The 24296-nt window shown below is 34.8% G+C and overlaps 1 protein-coding gene across 2 annotated transcripts in view; it reads right to left on the reverse strand.

Moving 5' to 3' along the window:
* The window catches only part of NME9 (NME/NM23 family member 9), a 44750-nt gene extending 20669 nt beyond the window's left edge, over positions 1 to 24081 (reverse strand). The window contains exons 1-3 of one of the 2 annotated variants that reach the window (XM_074301630.1): positions 23938 to 24081; positions 9162 to 9219; positions 4658 to 4758 (exon numbers count right to left, since the gene is read on the reverse strand). In XM_074301630.1, the coding sequence (XP_074157731.1) occupies positions 4658 to 4758; positions 9162 to 9219; positions 23938 to 23970 (192 nt within the window). In that variant the 5' untranslated portion in view covers positions 23971 to 24081. Of the gene's footprint in view, positions 1 to 4657; positions 4759 to 9161; positions 9220 to 23906; positions 23913 to 23937 lie in introns of those variants that run through there. The other variant, XM_074301632.1, reaches the window with a different exon arrangement.
* Between the last annotated feature and the right edge of the window lie 215 nt (positions 24082 to 24296).

Genomic DNA, 24296 nt, shown 5'->3' on the forward strand with positions numbered 1-24296 from the left:
ATTCTTATTTAGATATGCCTCTATTTTTTTATTCCTCTAATTTTTAACATCTTCTCTTTTATTGGCTTTCTACCTGCTATTACTCAATTCATTAATCTTTTCTTTTTCTATTTTGTTAATATATATTTACAGATAAATTATTTTTCTCCTGAGAACTGCTTTAGCTGTACCCCAGAAATTTTGGTATATATTTTTTTTATCATTATTTTCTTTCATGTAATCATTGTTTCTATTATTTGTTCATTATGCCCAAAGGACTATAAAATCATATATACCCTTTGATCTAACAACACCACTACTAGGCATGTATCCCAAAAGAGAATTTTAAAATGGGGGGAAGATTTATATGTACAAAAACAATTAAAGCAGGTCTTTTTTTAAGGGCAAAGAATTGAAACTGAGATGTCCATCAATTGGGTAATGGCTGAATAAATTGTGGTATGTGATTATAATGGAATGCTATTATGCTATATAAAATGAGCAGAATATCCTCATAAGAACTTGTAAAGACTTCCCTGAGCTCATGCAAAGTGAAATGTACTGTGTACAAGTAAAAACAATATTATAAGATGATTCACTGTGAATGACTTTACTATTCTCAACAATATAATGATAAAGGAGTTATCAGAAAGAACTGATTGTGCATTAATATATATTGAAATATACTGTTTTTTACTTTATTTTTCTTCAGATTTTTTTTGGGGGGGAGTGGAAAATCAATGTTTTCTTTTGCAATATGACTTTTATGGGAATTTTTTTTTTTTTTTTTTGCAGAATTTCACATGCACCTTCTCATAGTTGCGGGGGGACATTGGGGAGAGAGGAAAAAAGAGAATCTGGACTCAAAGTTTTAAAAATAAATGTATAAAAATGTTTTACATGTAACTAGGGAAAAATAAAATATCTATGATTTGTTCTTTGACCCAGTGATAATTTGGAATTTTGTTGTTAATATCTCCCTTTGAATCAATTTCTTTTGTTTCTGGTTCTTAAACTAATATCTGTTTTTATTTTGTTATGGTCTATAAGAAATATATTCACTATCTATGCCTTTTTACATTTGTTTACATTATCTCTGTGTTCCAATATATGGTCAATTTATGTAAAGGTTCCATGTAATGCTGAGAAATAAGTATATTCTTTATCAGTTCAATTTAAAAAAAAAAAAATTCCGTGTTTTAGCTTGTTTCTCCAACAATTTGTTCAGCTCCACATTTTCATTTTTAAATCTTTTAATTAGACTTATCCAAAACTGAAAGAATTATAATGAAATCTCATGTAATGATCATGTTGCTGTCTTTGTTTCTTGTAGACCATGTAACATTTGTTTTATGAATTTGGATGCAAAAGCACTTAGCACTTATGTAAGTTTATTGGCTTTTTGTCTACTTAAGCTTGCTGTTTTATCTCTTATTTTTGAATGTTTGTTTTTGCTTTGTGAAATAGCATGATTTATTTTTGGTTTTAATTGAAATATTGCAAATTCTTTTCATCCCCTCATTTTTACTTTGTGGAGGTCTTTTTTTAAAAACATGTTTAAAAGGTTTTGTTTTCTTACCCCATCTATAACCCTTTTTCATTTTATTGGATATTTTTGAGTTATGATTTTCTCTCTTCTATAAAGTACTGTACTATCTCTTCAATTACTTTAGTTTAATCCTTTTTATGTTTTCATTTATTTATTTCTAACATTTTTTTATTTTCTTATTTTAGCTTTTTATTTACAAGGCATGGGTAATTTTTCAGCATTGGCCCTTGTAAAACCTTCTGTTCCAATTTTTCCCCTTTTCCCACCCACCCCTTCCCCTAGATGGCAGGTAGACCAATACATGTTAAATATGTTAAAGTATCTGTTAAATACAACAGTTATCTTACTGAACAAGAAAAATCGGATTTAGAAATAAGGTAAAAAATAACCTGAGAAGGAAAACAAAAATGCAAGCAGGCAATAATAGAAGAAGTGGAAATGCTATGTTGTGGTCCACACTCATTTCCCATAGTTCTTTTGCTGAGTGTAGCTGGTTCTCTTCATTACTGAACAATTTGAATTTATTTGTTGAAGACAGCCATGTCCATCAGAATTGATCATCATATATTATTGTTGTTGAAGTATATAATGATCTCCTGGTTCTGCTCATTTCACTCAGCATCAATTCATGTACATTTCTCCAGGCCTCTCTAAAATCATCCTGCTGGTCATTTCTTATAGAACAATAATATTCATAACAATCATATACCACAATTTATTCAGCCATTCTCCAATTGATGGACATCCATTCAATTTCCAGTTTCTAGCCACTACAAAAAGGGCTGCCACAAACATTTTTGCACATGTGGGTCCCTTTCCCTTCTCTAAGATCTCTTTGGAATATAAGCCTAGTAGTAGCACTGCTGGATCAAAGGGTATGCACAGTTTGATAACTTTTTGAGCATAGTTCCAAATTGTTCTCCAGAATGGTTGGATTCATTCACAATTCCACCAATAATGTATCAGTATCCTAATTTTCCCACAAGCTTAATCCTTTTTAAAGGTGACTGTAATTGTCACTGGCTCCTTTCCCAGTCTCCTCTTCCTTTTGGTACCTTTTTCTCTTTGGAGTTTAGCTCATTGTTTCTTTTTTCTGTTCCAATTTTATCTAATTATTTCATTCTTTCCCTCTTTTTTTCTTCTTGGTTAGTCATGGAGATTCCCTCTTCCTTTCCTCCCTTTCAAATTTTCATTAGTTATTAAAATTTCATTTTTGTGCTCTTTTCCTTTTTTTTTTTCCCCCCCTGAGGCTGGGGTTAAGTGACTTGCCCAGGGTCACACAGCTAGGAAGTGTTAAGTGTCTGAGACCAAATTTGAACTCCGGTCCTCCTGAATTCAAGGCTGGTGTTCTATCCACTGCGCCACCTAGCTGCCCCTATGCTCTTTTCCAAAAAGGATTTCCTCTGTTCTTTTTATAAACAAATCTTCCCTGTCTACTCTAAACTTTCATTTCTGGTTCATGACCCCCATAATTATCTTGTCCTCTGTTTTATGTAATCCTCATGGAATTTCCAAGGTATCTATTTTAGTCTCTCCCTCTAGGCAGTTTCCACCACTCCCTTATAGAGCTTTCCTTGTGGATTCCATTTTTCTTTTTGGCTTACTCACAGAACAATGACAATTTATATGTATAGTAAGATTTGTACCCTTCTCCTGATTATCTTTTTTCCCCATTTGCCTCGAAATCTCACCCCCAGGCCCATGCCTTCCACTCCCTCGAGTGCCATTTGCCCCAAATGCTCCCCTCCTAGCAAGGTAGTAAAAGTCTTTTCAAGTACAAAAGCCCTCAAACAATACCCAGAACAATGTATATCTGGTATCATGTCCCTTCACAGAACATCTCTCCACTTATAGGAGAATTTATCAGTAGAATCTCTTCCCTCAATCAAAACAAGTTCTTCCATCATTGTCCCCTTGCTATCCTTGACCCATCTTCTTCACTTTTCTTCAGAATCATCTCTTCCTGGGAGACCCCAGAGGTTGTCTTCTCATTACTAGAACTTAATTTGGCCTGATACATCACACATTCCCTTCTATATCCCTGATTTTCATGTGTTCTCCCTTTTTGTCACGTAGTCACACACACACACACCAACAACATTGATTTAGTTATAGGTAGGGTGTCACATAATGCTCCACAGTCACCCTTCCACTGTTACTTCCACCTTTACTCTTGTCTCCTTGGATTGATTTAGAAATAAGGATGTTGCTGGTTTCTCTACTATTACTCTGTTATTTCTGTCCTTGGCTGCTACGATGATTCACGTTTCCTGCATTTCTGCTGTCTGCAGTGTTCAGGAAGCAAATAATTTCTTCTGATCTGTTTTTTTTTTTTTGTTTGTTTTTTTTTAAGAATGATCCAGAAGAATCTTTATTACTAGAAGTCCATCTTTTCTTTTTTTTAATTTATAGATAAGCTCAGATTTGCAGTATTGATTGCCCTGGTCCGCATCCTGAGCTTTATTGCTCTTCAAAGCACATTGTTCCATTCTGTCTTGGGTTTTCTGGTGTATATAGAATAATCTTCTGTTGTTCAAATTTCTTTTTCTTTGTTTTGAATGTTTTTCTCCTACTCACTAGCAAAATTTCATGTTTCTGAACTGAATTGCAAATGTCTGGGACCTAAACCCTCATCAGTCAGTTTATTCCCATTGCCCTTACAAGATAATATCAAATTAAAGAATAAAATTAAGGATCCAAGTGAATGTCTTTTTTTTTTTTTAATGAAATATACAAAATCTTAAGCTGTTCTAACAAAAATGCTAGTATATGTTGTGGTATAGTGTGGCTCTTGCAAGCACTTAAAGAATTTATATGTTCACTTGAGACACTATATAGTTTATGAGACACTATAAATGCATATCAACTGTTCAATGGAGAAATTTCCTTTAAGATTAGGCAAGTGTAGAACATCCCAGTAATTAAAGGGAGAATCTAGATATGGGCTTTCATTAGCATATGGAATTTTGAGGGAAGAAACTCCTCTTCCAATAGAGTGAATATCAATTAGAAAATAAAAAATTTAAACTTAGTTACATGAGCAAAGGCCTCCTTTTTACACTTCATTTCCTTCATTATTTTTTATTTTTCTTATGTTGAAATCTTACTTTTCCCAAGATACAATCTTACCGTGGCAAAGTGAAGGTCATCTCCAACTTCAAGTTTTATTTTCCTGAAAAGACTGACCACAGGTTTGCAAGGTCCACACCAGCTTTGGTAGACATCGACCACTATGTAGTAAAATATGGCCAAAAGATCACAAACAGACAACAATATGGAATGTCTACAGCAATATATGGAAACTATATACTTTGTATAATATATAATTATAAAATTACATAAGGATAGGTTTATTTTAATTAACTTATTAAAGGGTATTTAGTGATCATAAATGCACACACAAAGAGATTTATATAAATGAATATAGATATATATTCCAAATTTTGTATGAACAACAATAAAAATACAGATTTCTCTCATTAATTTAAAATATTGAATAAATTATTTTTAAAACTAATCTTTATCATAAATTTAATAACCTTCAAAAAACCACAAACCTTCAAATTATAAGTTAACTGTGTGAATAGAGGACAGGACTTAGAATCAGAAAGACTGAAATTCTTTTTTTTTATTTAATTTAATTTTTTTATTAATTTTATAATTATAAAATTTTTTGACAGTATATATGCATGAGTAATTTTTTATAACATTATCCCTTGTATTCATTTTTCTTTTTTTTAATTTTTTATTAATTTTTATAATTATAACATTTTCTTTGACAGTACATATTCATAGGTAATTTTTTTTTTTTTACAACATTATCCGTTGTACTCCCTTCTGTTCCAAATTTTTCCCCTCCTTCCCTCCACCCCCTCCCCTAGATGGCAGGCATTCCCATACATATTAAATATTTTATAGTATATCCTAGGTACAATATATATGTGCAGAACCGAATTTTGTTGTTGTTGCAAAGGAAGGATTGTATTCAGAAGCTAAAAATAATCTGGGAAGAAAAACAAAAAAAACAAACAAACAAAAAAAAAAAACACTGCTCACAGGTTACACTCATTTCCCAGTGTTTTCTGGATGTAGCTGATTCTGTCCGTCATTGATCAATTGGAATTATGCCCCAAAAGTTATCAAACTGTGCATACCCTTTGATCCAGCAATGTTACTACTGGGCTTATATCCCAAGGAAATACTAAAGAGGGGAAAGAGACCTGTATGTGACAAAATGTTTGTGGCAGCTCTTTTTGTTGTAGCTAGAAACTGGAAGAAGAATGGATGTCCATCAATTGGAGAATGGTTGGGTAAATTATGGTATATGAAGGTTATGGAATATTATTGCTCTGTAAGAAATGACTAGAAGAATGAATACAGAGAGGTTTGGAGAGACTTACATGAACTGATGCTGAGTGAAATGAGCAGAACCAGAAGATCACTGTACACTTCAACTACAGTACTGTATGAGGATGTATTCTGATGGAAGTGGATATCTTCAACATAAAGAAGATCCAACTCACTTCCAGTTGATCAGTGATGTACAGAAACAACTACACCCAGAGAAGGAACACTGGGAAATGAATGTAAATTGTTAGCACTACTGTCTATCTACCCAGGTTACTTATAACTTCGGAATCCAATACTTAATGTGCAACAAGAAAATTGGATTTACACACGTATATTGTATCCAGGTTATACTGTAACACATGTAAAATGTATGGGATTGCCTGTCATCCAGGGGAGGGAGTAGCGGGAGGGAAGGGAAAATTTGGAAAAATGAATACAAGGGATGACGTGATGGTATACTTAGAGAACCCCAAAGACTCTGCTAAAAAGCTATTAGAAATAATTCAGAATTTTAGCAAAGTTGCAGGATACAAAATAAATCCACATAAATCCTCAGCATTTTTATACATTATCAACACAATCCAACAGCAAGAGATACAAAGAGAAATTCCATTCAAAATAACAGTTCTATTTTGTGATTGATAATGATCTCTAGTTCTCCTCTGGTCATAAATTCCTTCCTCCTCCACAGGTCTGAGAAGTAGACTATCCTCTGTTCCTCTAATCTATTTATGATCTCATTCTTTATGCCTAAATCATGGACCCATTTTGATCTTATCATGGTATATGGTGTTAAGTGTGGGTCCATATCTAATTTCTGCCATATTAATTTCCAGTTTTCCCAACAGTTTTTTTTTCAAATAATGAATTTTTATCCCAAATGTTGGTATCTTTGGGTTTGTCAAACACTAGATTGCTATAGATGTACCCTTTTTTGTCCTTTGTACCTAATCTCTTCCACTGATCGACTGGTCTATTTCTTAGCCAATAACAAATGATTTTGGTGACTGCTGCTATATAATATAGCTTTAGATCAGGTGCACCTAGACCACCTTCATCTGACTTTTTTTCATTAATTCCCTTGAAATTCTTGACCTTTTATTCTTCCATATGACTTTTGTTGTCATTTTTTCTAGGTCATTAAAATAGTTTCTTGGGAGTCTGATTGGTATAGCACTAAATAAATAGCTTAGTTTGGGGAGTATTGTCATCTTTGTTATATTTGCTCGGCCTATCCATGAGCACTGAATGTCAGAAAGACTGAAATTCAAATCCTGCCTCAGGCTCTTGCTGTGCACTTCTCTGAACCTCATCCCTAAAATGAGAATAAGAAAAGTACTTATCTTACAAGTTATTGTGAAAATCAAATGAGTTAACATATAAGAAGCACTTTGAAAACCTTAAAGAATTATATAAATGATAACTAATATTATTACATAAACAAGCAAGAAAAGGTTTTGAATAAAGTAAAACTCCATTTGTAGTCTGTTCAAAAAACATTTAACTATAACAAATGCATTGTAGCTTTAGAGCTTAAATTAAAGAAAAAAATATTTTACCTTTATCAAATTTTATCTTAGATTTTGGTCTATGGCCTATTAAGATCTTTTTGGATTCTGGCTTTGTTGTCCAACATATTAGCAATACATTTTAACCTTGACAGTTGCCTGCTTTAGTCTCTTCAACTGTAAAATGGACATCTTAATAGTACTTACTCCCAGATTTGTTATAAGAATCACATAAGATAATATCTGTAAAGCACTCAGCACTGTGCTTGACACATAGTTGTTGCTTAGTTGTTCAGTCAAGTCCAGCTCTTTTTGACCCATTTGACACATAATAATTGCTTAATAATTGTTTCCTTCACCCCTTCTCCTCTCCAGTCTCCATTCCCAACATCTCTATTCTATGTCATCTGAAAATTTTATATATATGACAAATATGCAAGTTATTGTTAAAAAGGAAGTGCAGAACCAATCACAGAACCATATGTACTACTTTCCAAAATAATATTAATGATGATGAATATATTTTAGGTCCAATCTTTCAAGTATTCCAGTTCCAAATTACCAAATTCATCTAAATTCATTGTTGCCTAGCCCACATCTTTTTATCACAATCAAAACTGAGAAATGTTACTAAGTGTTTTGCTAACAATAAAGGTGGGTTTTTTTTTAACATGCTATCTATGCATCCATAGATGCATATATGAAAAACATCCCCAGGCAAAATTATATTTATAGTAATCCTGTCAAAATCCTGTCAAATCCTGTCCAAAAAGTAAAGGATGTTAGTCTGGTATGATCTATTCTTGATCAAGTTATCCAGCTTATTGTGATCAGTGCTTCTTTTTCTATTGTTAAGGCCCACCAATCAGTAATAGATATCAAATTAGTTATGATCTTGATATTAAGTAAATGTTGTTGTACAATAATCCTTTGAAAATCAATTATTCACATGATAACTTTATTTATTTTATTTTATTTTTGAAGATTAGGTGTCCCTATCTCATTCAGGTTGATCATGTAGGGGCTCTTCAGTGACCTGGTCCTACTCTGATTGACTCATACTCTGATTATTTTATGAGCCTTGATCTGTTCCTCTCTGGTCCAGTTTGCCCTTCCATAGGTTACCTAGTTCCAGCACTGTGCCTTCTAGAGGGGTCATAATATTAATGCAGGCTTAGCTCACTGTAGCTTAGAACTTTCATAAGCTCAAGAAATCTAACACCTTTGCACTTGTAGGTAGCAGGAATTGCAGCTCTGCTCTATCATACCCAGAAACATTTCTTTATTAAGCATTAAATATGACTAGACAACTCTTAACTTTTCAGAGAGTAGAGACTACTTCAATATTTAGTAAATCCTTATAGTAATCACAATAGTAGGCTAATTAAAATAGAGAAAATTTAGAATAATTTTTTAAAAAGTCAATCCAAGTATTGAAGTGAATTCATTTCTTGGCCGATGAAATAGCTGATTAATCCCTAGCCAATCATATGCCATAGGTGGCTAGGTGTTACAGCACATATCTCTGCCAGAAAAACTACAAAAGGGATCACAAGGAGTAAGATACAACTGAAAAACAACTGAATCATATTTAAATAAGTGACCTATTCTTATATTATGAGGTTTGAGATAATATGAAATGGCACATACTAAGTCCAACAAGTAATGCTTCAAATATGAGCACTAAATTTTTTGGGAAGGGCATAAAATATTAAAAATGTTTAACATATATTAAAAAAAAAATAAGCTTATGAGTTTTTTGGTAACTTCCTTACCTGTTAATCCTTTGGAGCTGAGCATTTCTTCCCAAAGCTCCTGGTTGTTGATATTGACCTATTTTAACAAAATGAACCAAAAGAAAAAAAAAAAACTTTTTCTAATAATGATTTATATAGACTATATTGATATAAAAATCAGAAGGGATAAAATAATGGTATTTTAAACAAAAAGCAGCATAATCACAAAGAAAGAAACTATGTCATCTACAAAAGAATATGCCATGTTAATGAAAATGCATAATACAGTGGTTATAAGCTCAGCTCATGGCATCATTCACAAGCACATACAGAAAAATGGCATAAAAATAATTTGCATAAAGATTACATTTCCCAAAACAAATCTCAGTAGGTAAAACAAAAGTCATTGGACTACAGAAGTTACTGCTAGCCTTTTATTAAAGTAATAGAAATCATGACAAATATGATAGTCTTAGATATGCTAACATTATTCCCCTATCTTTGAAATAAAGTATAATTGCTTTCTAAAATATGAACTTTAATAATAGAAAATTTAATTGTGTTAAGTTTGGGGGTGAAAAAGTTCTGAAATCACTAGTGTTTCTAAGAAATATAAGTATATATATATATGGATATATATATATATATATATATATATATATATATGTTGTTTAGTTGTTTTTCAGTCAAATCCATTCTTCATGACTCATTTGGAGTTTTCTTGGCAAAGATAATGGAATAATTTGGCATTTTCTTCTCCAGGTCATTTAATAAATAGATGAGGAACTGATGAGGCAAATCGGCTTAAGTGACTTGCTCAGGAAGTATCTGAGGCCAGATTTGAACTCATGAAGATGAATTTTCCTAATTCCAAGTCCAGGAATATATCCACAGGTCTATATACTAATACATGTATGCATGTATGTATATACATGTGTATAATTATAATTATACATAATTGTAATATATTATAATACAATATAATTATTAATATATTGCTTGCACATGTATGATAATAACTAACCACCCCCAAATATCCTAGATTATATTAACTGCATAAGCAAGAAAAATAGTATTGACTGCAATTATATTTTCTTTAAAAATAATGCATACACATTATTCAATAAGCTGGAATATTCTTTACAAATCCAATCGAGAGAGACAGAGACAGAGACAACAAGACTAAGAGGCAGAGAGATAGAGACAGAAACACAGAATGACACATAGAAAAGAAGGAAGGAAGGAAGGAGGGAGGGAGGGAGGGAGGAAGGAAGGGAGGGAGGGAGGGAGGGAGGGAGGGAGGAAGGAAGGGAAGGGAGGGAGGGAGGGAGGGAGGAAGGGAGGGGAGGGAGGGAGAGAGGGAGGGAGGGATGGGAGGGAGGGAGGGAGGGAGGGGAGGAAGGAAGGAAGGCAGGGAGGAAGGAAGGAAGGAAGGAAGGAAGGAAGGAAGGAAGGAAGGAAGGAAGGAAGGAAGGAAGGAAGGAAGGAAGGAAGGAAGGAAGGAAGGAAGGAAGGAAGGAAGGAAGGAAGGAAGGAAGGGAGGGAGGGAGGGAGGGAGGGAGGGAGGGAGGGAGGAAGGGAAGGGAGGGAGGGAGGGAGGGAGGAAGGGAGGGGAGGGAGGGAGGGAGGAAGGGAGGGGAGGGAGGGAGAGAGGGAGAGAGGGACGGGAGGGAGGGAGGGAGGAAGGGAGGGGAGGGAGGGAGAGAGGGAGAGAGGGACGGGAGGGAGGGAGGGAGGGAGGGAGGGGAGGGAGGGAGAGAGGGAGGGAGGGAGGGAGGGAGGGAGGGGAGGGAGGGAGAGAGGGAGGGAGGGATGGGAAGGAGGGAGGGAGGGAGGGAGGGGAGGAAGGAAGGAAGGCAGGGAGGAAGGAAGGAAGGAAGGAAGGAAGGAAGGAAGGAAGGAAGGAAGGAAGGAAGGAAGGAAGGAAGGAAGGAAGGAAGGAAGGAAGGAAGGAAGGAAGGAAGGAAGGAAGGGAGGGAGGGAGGGAGGAAGGAAAGAAGGAAGGAGGGAAGGAGGGAGGGAGGAAGGAAAGAAGGGAGGAAGGGAGGGAGGGAGGAAGGGAGGGAGGGAGGGAGGGAAGGAAGGGGAGGGAGGAAGGGAGGGAGGGAGGGAGGGAAGGAGGGAGGGAGGGAAGGAAGGAAGGAAGGAAGGAAGGAAGGAAGGAAGGGAAAGAGGGAGGGAGGGAGGGATGAAGGGAGGGAGGGAGGGAGGGAGGGAGGGAGGGAAGGAACGAAGGGGAGGGAGGAAGGGAGGGAGGGAGGGAGGAAGGGAAGGAGGGAGGGAGGGAAGGGAGGGAGGGAGGGAGGGAAGAGAGGGGAGGGAGGAAGGGAGGGAGGGAGGGAGGGAGGGAGGAAGAGAGGGAGGGAGGAAGGGAGGGGAGGGAGGAAGCATCGTGATAAAAATGAAAAGAACATTGAATTAAGAGGCAAGGAATCAAAGAGAAGCTCTTCTTCTGGTGCTCCCTAGCAGCATTATCTTCACTAATCTCTGGATCTTATATATGATTCTCATATATAAATGAAGAGAGATTTGACCCAGAACATTTCCAAAACACACTTGAACACTTTGATGGATCCATGATATCTGTGTTGGAGGAGAGCCTTCAGACTAGCATTTTACTCTCCTCAAATACTTTTTTACTTAACAAATAATGAGCACAGTGGGACCTTTATTTTCTGTACTTTTCAGCCAATTTCATCCCTGTAATGATGTAGTCTGCTGTAGAATATTGTTTGTGAAAGCCCAACTGTTCCTTTCTTATTATATATTTCTCAAGTATATCATTAATATATGTCAATATTTTCATTTTGCATTCTCTTCCACATAGCTATCTTTGCAAGATATCCATTCATACCTCTTCTAGTTTAAGGTATAACAATATTGTTTCTAGCATTTTTCGTATATCTTTTTTTTCAAGATACTTGATTCCTACTACAAAATTTTGTAAGGTAGGTAGAACTAGGACTATTCTTATTTTAATGAATGTAACCTAGGTCTCAAACTTAGATCATTTACATAAAATTCCCCTTTTTAGTAGAGAGAATGATTGGATGTTGAATGCCTATGTGGGAAATGGAGTTGGCTGTAGAACTTTTAAGAGGAAACATTCTTCTTCTTTACTGATCCAGAGAGGATAGCTGGATCCATGCTCTCTTTAGGGAAAGACACATGAATAAATAAAAGAAATTTTGGAAGATAGACACATTAGGGGAGCCAGTTTTCCCCTGTATGTTTGCCTTTTAAAGTCTATTCTTTTTCACCACCAGAGAGTATAGAACTGGGTATTCGTCTTTTTAAGGAGGAAAGAAGTAGGTCTCCTCTTCACATTTCTAGAACAAACTTTTCCCTCACACACAAAGTCATCCACTTATCATTTTCATCACTCATGAGGAGAATCCTATTCAAATGATTCAGGCTTGAGATCTTGGTGTGCCTGTAAGGAAAGAGTAGCACAAAAAAAAGCCTGTAGCAGAAGCAGATTTCCATACTCTCCAATAGGCTATGCTGCCTCCTGCTGGAGTAAAGAAGAAAGATTAGGAAAATAAAAAAGAAGCACTAGATTAAAAACTAAACTTTATTAGGATGTGCTACAAGAGAATAAAGCCATTCTGTTTTTAAATGTGTTATGTATAGATCTGGTAGCAAATGGTAGAGAGGGAACTCTCTACTAAGAAGCAATTACATTTTGTTACGAACAGTAAAATCAACATGATTAAAATTATGTTAATGAAATATCCACTAAGAGAAGCACAGATTTTTTTTTTTAAAGGAAAGAAATACTTCAATTCAACAAGCTGCAATATTTTCCACAAATCCAATCGAGAGAGAAACAGAGACAGTGAGACAGAGAAAAAGAGACGGAGACTGAGATAGAAACAGAGACAGACAGGAACAGATAGGGACAGACAATGACAAAGGAAGGAAGGAAGGAAGGAAGGAAGGAAGGAAGGAAGGAAGGAAGGAAGGAAGGAAGGAAGGAAGGAAGGAAGGAAGGAAGGAAGGAAGGAAGGAAGGAAGGAAGGAAGGAAGGAAGGAAGGAAGGAAGGAAGGAAGGAAGGAAGGAAGGAAGGAAGGAAGGAAGGAAGGAAGGCAAGGGAAGGAAGGCAAGGGAAGGAAGGCAAGGGAAGGAAGGAAGGAAGGATATAAATACATAATATTTTGATGAAATGCACAAATTTTAAAGCAGTGAATTCACTGGAATATAATTGGCTTTTTAAATCTATATTAACTTATATTTTAAATATTAGAAACTATTTCTTTGTGTGTAGACTTTCATTTTTGATACCTTTGGAACTCATGAATTGAATATTCTTATTTTGCTAATTTTTATTGCACATTTTAAAATGAAGTTTTTTTCCCTTGTATAATTCCCATACAACTAGTCACTGGATTTAATGGGCTATCCTGCTTCTCCCAAGACCTCTCTCCCAAGGATCCCAAAACTTTAATCCAGCCAAGCTGGGATGCAGCAGTATGGTACCTTCTACAGGATTCTTGTCTCTATCATTTCCATTGTTTTTCTGAATTCCCCAAACTCTGAAGTCTTGCTGAGGAAAACTGTAAGTTTCCCCTTCATTTCCCCTGAAACGATCCATTTGGGTATTTTCTCAAGAGTTATAAAAGCAGTGAACTTAAGGATACAACTATAGAATAAGCATGAAAATGTGGAGGTTTATAAAATGCAAAATTTTGTGCTTCAATCCAGGAATTCTTAGCTGTTTATGTCAAAGACCCCTTTGGGGATCAGGTGAAATGCATGGATCTCTTCTCAGAATGTTTAATCCTATATGAATTCCATGTTTAGTTTATTCTGTATTTATTCTATGCTTATTTTTAAAAGTAAACTACATAGGATTCCAAAAGAAAACAAAATTGAAATAATTAAGAAAATGTGTGTGTATATTTATACACATATAAACATACACACATACACACACACACACACACACACACACACACACACACACACACAAGCTCATACACTCCCCCCCAGATGAGAATTTTTGTTGTAGTCAGTATACTAAAGCCCTAGGTATAGGGGAACAAGGTCTACTCTTCTTAGGTCTCTCTTTCTTCTCCCTATCCTGATAGATCTTGATCTTGATGTTAGCACACTTCTAACTTTGCTGTAGATTTGTCCAGTCGGGCTGTTTTACCAAGGCCTTAAGTTTATTTCTACAGACTTCATTTATGAGTTTGAATTCTTAGAACTGAATGGGAATTTTAAACTTCTCAAGTTAGCTATTTCTCAGAAATTTCTCCATCAAAATACTCATCCTGGTCTACACCTCTTACTACAGATAGGGGGAAAAAAAAAAAAAAAAAAACTTCTCTAAATGGCTCCCAAATTTATCTTCTCTCAAATTTCAGGTTTTGGTGTCTCCTTCATTCTTTTTTCTGAATATATCCATGATTTAACATCTCCCAGTTTTTTAAAAAAAATTTCATTAGTATTTTGTTTTCTAAATATATGTAAAGATAGTTTTCAATATTCATTTTTGGAAGACTTTGCATTCTAAATTTTTCTTCTTTTCTCCCTTACCTTCCCCCAAGACAGCAAGTAATCTGATATAGCTTAAATATGTGGAATTCTTTTAAATATATTTCCATATTTGTCACATTGTACAAGAAAATTCAGACCTAAAGGGGAAAAAATGAGAAATTTTTAAAAATGAAAATACTATGCTTTGATCCATATTCAATCACCATAGTTCTTTCTCTGGATGTGGTTGTCACTTTCTATCACAAGTCTTGGAATTGACTTGAATGTTCTTACTGATCATTACATAATCTGTTCTCTTGATTCTAAGCATAGGTTCATGTCAATATCTCTTGGCTTTTCTAAAATCACCCTGCTCATCATTTCTTTTTTGTTTTTTTCCCCTGAGGCTGGGGTTAAGTGACTTGCCCAGGGTCACACAGCCTGGAAGTGTTAAGTGTCTGAGGTCAGATTTGAATTCAGGTCCTCCTGACTTCAGAGTTGGTGCTCTATCCACTGCGCCACCTAGCTGCCTCTCATCATTTCTTATAGAACAATGATATTCCATTACATTCATATGCTATGATTATTCAGCTATTCCCCAATTGATGGACATCCACTCAATTTCTAGTTCCTTGCTACTATAAAAATGGGCTGCTACAAACATTTTTGCACATGTGGGCCCTTTTCCCTCTTTTATGATATCTTTGGGATATAGACCTAGTAATGACAGTACTGGATCAAAAGTTATACATAGTTTTATAGCCTTTTTTTGCATCATTTCAAATTGCTCTCTAGAATAGTTGGATCTAAATGTTTGTTTTCTTACCTTATTGCAGTTTCCTTTCTTAAGCTCATCTATTTAAAGTCAATATTTCAATATAATTCATTTTCTGAGCAGGACTACTTCAACAACAATACTATATGATGATCAATTATGATGGACGTGGCCCTCTTCAACAATGAGATGAACCAAATCAGTTCCAATAGAGCAGCAATGAACTGAACCATCCACACCCAGAAAAAGAACTCTGGGAGATGACTATGAACCACTAGATAGAATTCCCAATCCCTTTATTTTTGTCCACCTGCATTTTGGATTTCCTTCACAGGCTAATTTTATACTATTTCAAAGTCTGATTCTTTTTGTAGAGCAAAACAACTGTTTGGTCATGTATACATATATTGCATTTAATTTATACTCTAACATATCTAACATGTATTGATCGACCTGCCATCTGTGGGGGGAGGGGTAGAAGGAGGGGAAAAACTGGAACAAAAGTTTTGGCAATTGTCAACATTGTAAAATTATCCATGCAAATATCTGGTAAATAAAAACTATTATTATTTAAAATATATATAATTCATTTTCTTTGTAGTCTTAAGTATTTTACTTTATATATTTAAAAGCATTAAGTTTTTAAGGAGTTCTTAAGTTTCACCAAACTGCCAAAGACACACACAAAAAAGTCAAGAATCCCTGTCTTAAAGAGTTGCTTACGGTGATTAAATGATTTTCCCAAGGTCACTCAGCCAAAGAATGCCAGAGCAAGATTTGAACTCAAATTTTCCTGGCTCTGAGGCTTACTCTATCTATATCCATTATATGACACTGCCCTTCTATTAACTTGTATAATAATTTGTATCTAGATGCCATGTTTCCTGGAAGGTATGGAACATACCTTGCTTCTACAAAAGTTAATAAATATTTATCAAATTGAATTACATTTCCTCTTCCTATGTTCCCAGGTTTTCTGGGTAGAGCCTGACTCACTCCAGATATCTTGGAGCCAGAGTCCCCAGACTGCTCAGTGAATAATCTACTATAAATCCCATTTCAGGCTAAATTATTCTTCCATCTCATGACATAAATCTTTATTCCCATTCAGTCATATCCTATGCAGATGAGGTCACAAATATGCACTCTAGCCATCATTTTCTTCTCTCTTGTACAAGAATGTTATACTGTGTGTTCTCTTGAAAGCTTTTGTGGTTATGTCATTTCAGTCCTGTCCAACTCCATGATCCCATCTGGGGTTTTCTTAGCAAAGGTACTAGAGGCTTTTATAGTAGTTGACGTAGAAAGTGATGCAGGCCTGGACTAGATTAGTGTTCATGTAAATGAAGAGAAGGAGGTGAATGTAAGTAATGTCATGAAAGTAGAATTAGTAAGGCCTGGCAACTAATTGGATACAGAAAGGTATGCTCATCTAAATAGCTAGGGGACCAAAAGCTGAAAAGCAGAAATGCAGACTAAGAGAAAGCAACAGAGCAAGGGAGTGCCTAGCTGGAGAGAGTCTGCAACAGACACTGGACACTCTCTAGGATAATCAGGTTATCTAACAAGGATATGACTACTTGGTGCCTTGAGTCTTGGTAGGAGTTATTAATAAACTTCTGGAGGATGGGAAAGAAGGAAACAGCACTCCCTGTAAGTTGGGCTATGACTCTTCCCTTGTTAACTAAGCTAAAAAGTTGCAAGTTATTTACCTGTCGTTTAATAAATATGTTCTATGTTTAAATGTTTATTGTCAGCCTGATGCTTTTAGGTGAACTAAAGATCCCTAATGAATAGCTAGATATGAGCCAAATTCAGAAGTTCCCAGTTCCTCAAGAGCAAGCTAAACTCTCAGGATTGAACCCAATATATGTAAATCTAGAACTTTGGCACTGAGCCAGTAATTACAATGGTATAGTCTACATTTTGTGCAATGCCTATTTGACTCATCAAAATTTATTGCTTTCTTCCTTGGAAAAATTATATGAATTGTTACAAACTGAAGTGAGAGGAACCAGGAGATCACTGTTCACAGCAAAAGGAGCTACAGTCAGGAATACCCAGGACCTAGGAGCTTCCACTTTGAAATCATCAAGGGGCATGGAATATGATGTTCTGAAAGGCAAAGGAACTTGAATTGCAGTCAGGATTCAACTATCCAGCAAAAGTGAGCATTATCTTTCAGGGGAAAAGATTGATATTCAATGAAGCAGGTAAATTTCATTTATTTCTGATGAAAAGACCAGGCTGAATAAAAAAATCTCATCTTCAAATGCAGAACTCAAGAAGCATAAAAGGGTAAAAAAAGAAAGAAAAAAATTGTTCTTTTAAAAGTTAAAAAGCTTATATTCCTATATGTGAAGATGATATGTTTAACTCTTGAGAACTGTATCTCTGTTATGGATATATTTAGAAGATGCAGGTATTATTTGATTTTATTGTGATGATATAAAAAAGAAACTAGAGAAGGAAAGGTGATCATATTGGAAGAAGAGAAAAATGGAGTTAAAATGGGGTAAACTACATCTCATGTAGAGGCAAAAAAAAAAAAAAAAAACCAACAAACTCTTACAATTGAGGGAAAGAAGGGAGGGGGATGAGCATTGTATGAATCATTTAGCTTCACAGAGAAGCTTGTATTACCCTATAGGGAAGTAATAGGGGAAAGAGGAAAAGAAAAGGGGAGGATAATAGAAAGGAGAGCAGAAGTAGGAGGGGAAAGGTATAAGAAAGGGGAAGAGCTGTAGAAGGGGAAGACTGAGGGAGGAGGCAGTCAGAAGCAAAATACTGGGGAAAAGAGAAAGGAGAAAAGGAAAGAGAAAAGTATAACTGGGGGAAACAAGATGGCAGGAAATACAGTTAGTAATTTTAATTGTGAATGAATGGGATGAACTCTCCCATAAAACAAAAGTGGATGGCAGACTGGATTAAAAGACAGAATCTTACAATTTGGTGTTTACAAGAAACACATTTCAAGCAGAGTGATATATTCAAAGTAAAGGTAAAAGACTGGAGCAGAATCTATTATGCTTCAGTTGAAGCAAAAGCAAAGGTAGTAATCCTGATCTCATGTCAAGCAAAAACAAAAATAGATCTAAGTAAAAGAGCTAAGGAAGGAAAACTACATCCTACTTAAAGGTACCATAGTTAATGAAGTAATATCAATTCTAAACTATGTACACCAAATGGTATAGCATCCAAATTCCTCGAGAAGTTAAGAGAGCTACAAGAATAATTAGTAAAACTATATAAGTTTTAGGGATCTCAACCTTGCTCTCTCAGAACTAGATAAATTGAACCACAAAATAAGTAAGAAAGAAGTTAAGGAGGTAAATAGAATTCTAGAAGAGTTGAGTATGATAGACCTTTGGAGAAAATTGAATGAAGACAAAAAAGAATATACCTTTTTTTCTTGACAGTACATGGAACTTATATACAAAAAAAAAAAAAAAACCCACATCATGTATTAGGGCATAAAACTCTCAAAATATAATGCAGAAAAGCAGAAATAGTAAGTACACTTTTTTTCAGATTCACAATGCAATAATAGGCCAGGGAGAAAAAGACCAAAAATTATTTGGAAATTAAATAATCCTAATCCCAAGGAATGAGTGTTTGAAACAACAAATCATAGACACAATTGATAATCTCATCCAAGAGAATAACAATAATGAGACAACATACCAAACCTCGTGGGATACAGCCAAAATGGTTATTAGGGGAAATCTTATATCTCTAATTGCTTACTTGCATAAAATAGAGAAAGAGAAGATCAATGATTTGGGCTTACAATTTTAAAAAGCTAAAATAAATAACAAATTAAAAACCCCCAATTAAATACCAAATTTGAAATTCTGAAAATAAAAGGAGAGATTAATAAAATTGAAAATAAAGAAATTCTTGAGTTAACAAAACTAAGAGTTGGTTTTATGAAAAAAAAAAACACAAGGAAATAGATAAACTTTTAGTTAATTTGATTAGAAAAAAGAAAGAAGAAAATCAAATTGTTAGCATCAAAACTGAAAAGGAGAGCTTTCCACCAATGAAGAAGAGATTAGAGAAATAATTAGGAATTATTTTGTCCAACTCTATGTCAATAAATTGATAATCTAGGTGAAATGGAGAAATACTTACAAAAATATAGATTACCCAGATTAACAGAAGAGCAAATAAATTACTTAAATGGTCCCATTTTAGAAAAAAAAATGAATAAGCTATTAATCAACTCCTTAAGAAAAAATCTCCAGGGCCAGATGGATTTACATGTGAATACTACAAACATTGATTTACATGTGAATACTACAAACTACTACAAATCATTTGGAATGATTAATTCCAGTACTATGCAAACTATTTGAAAAACTAGAGAAAGAAGGAGTCCTATCAAATTACTTTCATGGGACAAATATGGGGCAGATACCAAAACCAGGTAGGGTCAAAACAGAAAAAGAAAATTATAGACCAATTTCCCTAATGAATATTGATGCAAAAATCTTAAATAAAATATTATCAAAGAGATTATAGCAAGTCATCCCCAGGACCATACACCATTACCAAGTAGGATTTATTCCAGGAATATAGGGCTAGTTCAATATTAGGAAAACTATTATCATAATTGACTATATCAATAACCAAACTAACAAAAAACTATTAGAAACAATTCACAACTTTAGCAAAGTTGCAGGATACAAAATAAATCCATTAGCATTTTTATATATTACCAACAAAATCCAGCAGCAAGAAATTTAAAGAGAAATTCCACTTAAAATAACTGTCAAAAATGTTAAATATTTGGGAATCTATATGCCAAGCCAAAGTCAGGAAGTATATGAATACAATTGCATAACACTTTCAACACAAATAAAGTCAGATCTAATCAACTGAAAAAATATTAAATACTCATGGGTAGGCCTAATTAATTTAATAAAAATCAAAACATGATCTAAGACAATTCCAAAGGACCCATTATGAAAATGCTATGCTTTTCCAAAGAGAAAACTGATAAACTCTGAGTACAGATTGAAATACTTTTAAAACTTTCTTTATTTTTCTTTCTCTTTGTGTATATTTGCAGCATGGATGACATAGAATTATGTTTGCATTTGATTATTGCACATAATATATTGCACATTGAAATCGATATTGCATATGTGATTGCATTCTCAATTGATTGGGGAGGGGTGAGGAGGAGAGAGAATTATGAACTTGACATTTTTTAATGTCAACTTTTAAATGAAGCTAATTTTTACATGCAATTGGGAAATGTTTAACAAAATAAATTAAAATATAATATAAAATATAATTTTAAATGTTTTGATTTGTAAACAGACTTACTTAGATTGATATTGTAAAAACATATATATATAGTCATGGAAAATTACTGGGGAATAATATTAGGCATGGAAATCTTAAGAAAGCCAAAGAATTGGAGGCTTGTATCATAAATGAAAACCATTTATGTAATTGCTTTTGATTATTCTAGACTTTTAAGATCATAAGTACTCATTAAGTGATTACTCTGTGGGTGCCAGGCACTTTCCCAAATGCTGAGAATATAAATGCAAGGAAGGAAACAATCCCTGCTCCCAAGGAGTTTATATTTTAATAAAAAAGACAAGTACATATGTAAATATATAAGGCATCAATAAAAATTAATATATACATCCCAAATAATTAAATATAAGAAAATTTGAGAGAGGACTCTAGAAGTTAAGGAATCAGAAAAGGCTTCATACAAAAAATACTTGAACTGTATCTTAGAGAAAGAGAGCAATTGTGAGGCAAAAGTAAGAAGGAGGTACATACCAGGCAGTGGGATACTCAATGTAAAGGTATAAAGATGTAAGATGTAGTATATCATGTGTGAAGTATGGGAAGAAAGCAAGTTTGACTGGATCGCAGGGAATGAAATGGGGAGTAAATCTAATATGGCCAAAAAATTGGTTGGGACTAGATTGTATAGGGTTTTAAAAGAAAAAAGAGCAAGCTATGTTTTATTTTAGAGGAAAATGAAAGTTACCGAGTCATTTGAATAGGGAAGTGATTCGGTCAGATCTTTGCTCAAGGGAAAAAAAGTTACTTTAGACTAGTAATGGATAGGATGAATTGCAGTGAAGAAAAGATTTGATGCAGGAAGACCAACTAAGGAGCTGTTGAAACAAGAACCAAGGTGGTAGCTGTGCAAACAAGACAAGAAATCATTTGCAAGCAATCTTGTGAAGGTAACATTAGCACAATTTGGCAAGGATATGTGATGCAAGAAATTGAAAAGGATAACAATGAAGTTACAAGCCTGAAATATAGGAAGGATGATGATACTGCATCAGAAACAGGGGGAGGCAGAACCAATTTGGCAGAATGACAGGAAACAATATTGTGATCTCCTCTCCACAAAATCCTCCTAACAGATCTAGAAAATACACCAGACTGGATGTTGATGATAAAAATCAAGAAAAAACCATAGTGACTCATTTGTCCAGCCTAGCTAAGGATACAAACAGAATGATCTGGAAACAGTGGAGAAAGGGTAATATTCAGAATTCAGGGAGAAGTTGAACACAAAAACCAGAGGAAGTTATACAGAGCAAACCCATACCAGGGCACTGTCAGGACAAGTGTCAACAGGCAGGTGAAATTAATAGGGGACACAAGCAGAGTAATTGAAGCCCCAAAGGAAGAAGGCACTGATGAGTATAAATAGAAAGAAGTTTAAAAGCCAGAAGCTGTATTAATTTGGTATTTCTCAGATCTCAGGGATATTACAGGGTCTCACTTTCAACATCTTATTTATTCTGCAGAAAAATAACTGGGGCAGGAATCCCAAAACAAAAGAGTTGCCTTCAATTGTGGCGCTTTGGGCCAATAGAGATTGCCAACTGGCTGATAGGGGTAGAATCCAGCAGAATCTCTTGTTCATATCTAGGTAAAAACTTGCTGTGCCCAGACTGGCAGGCAGCAATCAAACTTTGTCTTGGACTAAGACCTCCTTTGCTTTAGGAGCAAAGAGTTTGCAGATATCCAGACTGCCCTTAAGTCCTGGAACAATATAATACCTGACAACGTCAAGAAAGTAGCAACAGTACCAGCCCAGATATTCCATCTAGAAGTACCACAGAAGAACCCTAAAGCCAGGAAGAGAGGAGAATGAACAAAGAACACTACCATAATGATCATAATGGTGGTAGGGATGATCAAGACATCAAAAAAGAGAATGATTCCAAAATGTCTACAAGCAGTACCTCAGAGAAAAACACAGATTGGCCACAAACTCAACCAAAATTCCTGGAGGAGACAAAGGCAGAATTTTTTAAAAGAAATTATTTTTTTTAAATAAATAGAATGGAGAGCATTTGGGGGAAAGCAGGAAAGAAAAATATAGAAGAAAGAATTGAAAAGAGAATCAAAAGCTCTGAACAAGAGATAACAAAACTTTGTCCAAGCAACAAACTCTCCCCAAAATAGACCAAATAGAAGCCAATGGGACAACATAAACATATTTTTAAAAATAAAGGTGCTGGAAAATAGAAGAAAATGTAAAGTATCTCATAACAAAGAAAAGTAATCTGGGAAACAGATTGAGAAGAAAAAAAATTAAGAATTATTGGATTGTCTAAATGTCATGGCCAGAGAAAAAGACACAGAGAGAGAGAGACAGAGTGACAGAGGGGGGAGAGAGAGACAGAGAGGCAGAGATAGAAACAAACACAGAGAGAAAGAAAGACAAAGAGACAAACTAGAAAATGCATTTCAAAAAAATCTTAAAATAAAACTGGGTGGATCTCTCAGAACCAGAGGGCAAAGTAAAAATAGAAAAAGCCACTAATCATCTCCTGAAAGAAATCCCCAAATGAAAACTCTAAGGAACATCATATCCAGAATCCAGTCCAAAAAAATAAATAAATAAATAATCAAATCCAAGTACTGAAAAGCCAGCCAGGAATACACAGCAGTCATAACTACAAAAGGGCAAAAAATTTAGAATATGATATTTTAGAAGCAAAGAATCAGTATTTACAGTAAAAAAAAAAACTTACCTAAATTGAATATATAGTCTTATGAGGTGTGTGTGTGAACTTTTAATGAAATAAAGACTTCTCTGTACTCTTTTTCATGATTTTAATCTTTTCCCCAAATTATACGAAAAACAATTTTAACATTCATTTCTTTAAAGTTTCCAAATTCTTTCCCTCCCTCTCTCTTCTAAACCCAGGTCTCTTGACTTAAGTTCAAAATTCTACATGTGTTTGGACTGAAAGAGATCTTAGAAATGAGCTAGTGCAAAAGCCTCATTTTAATGATTAGAAAAGTTTAAAGGTAAAAATATACGTCGCTGGCGGCAGAATCTGGATTCATACCTAGATGTTAATTCCAGAGCTGGGACTCTTTTCCATTAAATCCCATTGTCTACCTATCTGTAAATGTGTACCACACACACACACACACACACACACACACACACACACACACAAACAGCACCTATTTTTCTTCCCCAATAAAATGCTTGAAACAAACACTAATTGCACTTAACCTGTAACTTTACAAACACTAATTGCACTTACCTGTAACTTTACTTCCTTTTTCTTGCTCACCATGTTGCTCCAAAGAAAATAAAACCAACTTTCCACATACAATAACACAAGGCTTTTAGCAGAGTACTTCTTATGTTAGGGTGATGCCATGGGAACAGTCGCCTGAGCAGACATCTGAACTTGATAGAGTGGGGAAGTCCTTGACTACTAGTCCAACCCCCTAATTTTATTTTCTTTTTCCTACAACCAGTCAAGTTTATGTTATTAAATATAACAATTTCTTGTTGATATTAGTATCGTATGTAACGAAGTAAAACATTTGAGACATTTCCCCCACCCTACACACTTATTTTGCAGATCGAAGGGCACAAAAAGTTTTTAAAATGGGA

The sequence above is a fragment of the Sminthopsis crassicaudata genome, chromosome 3 (assembly GCF_048593235.1).
Source record: "Sminthopsis crassicaudata isolate SCR6 chromosome 3, ASM4859323v1, whole genome shotgun sequence".
Taxonomy (NCBI): Eukaryota; Metazoa; Chordata; class Mammalia; order Dasyuromorphia; family Dasyuridae; genus Sminthopsis; species Sminthopsis crassicaudata.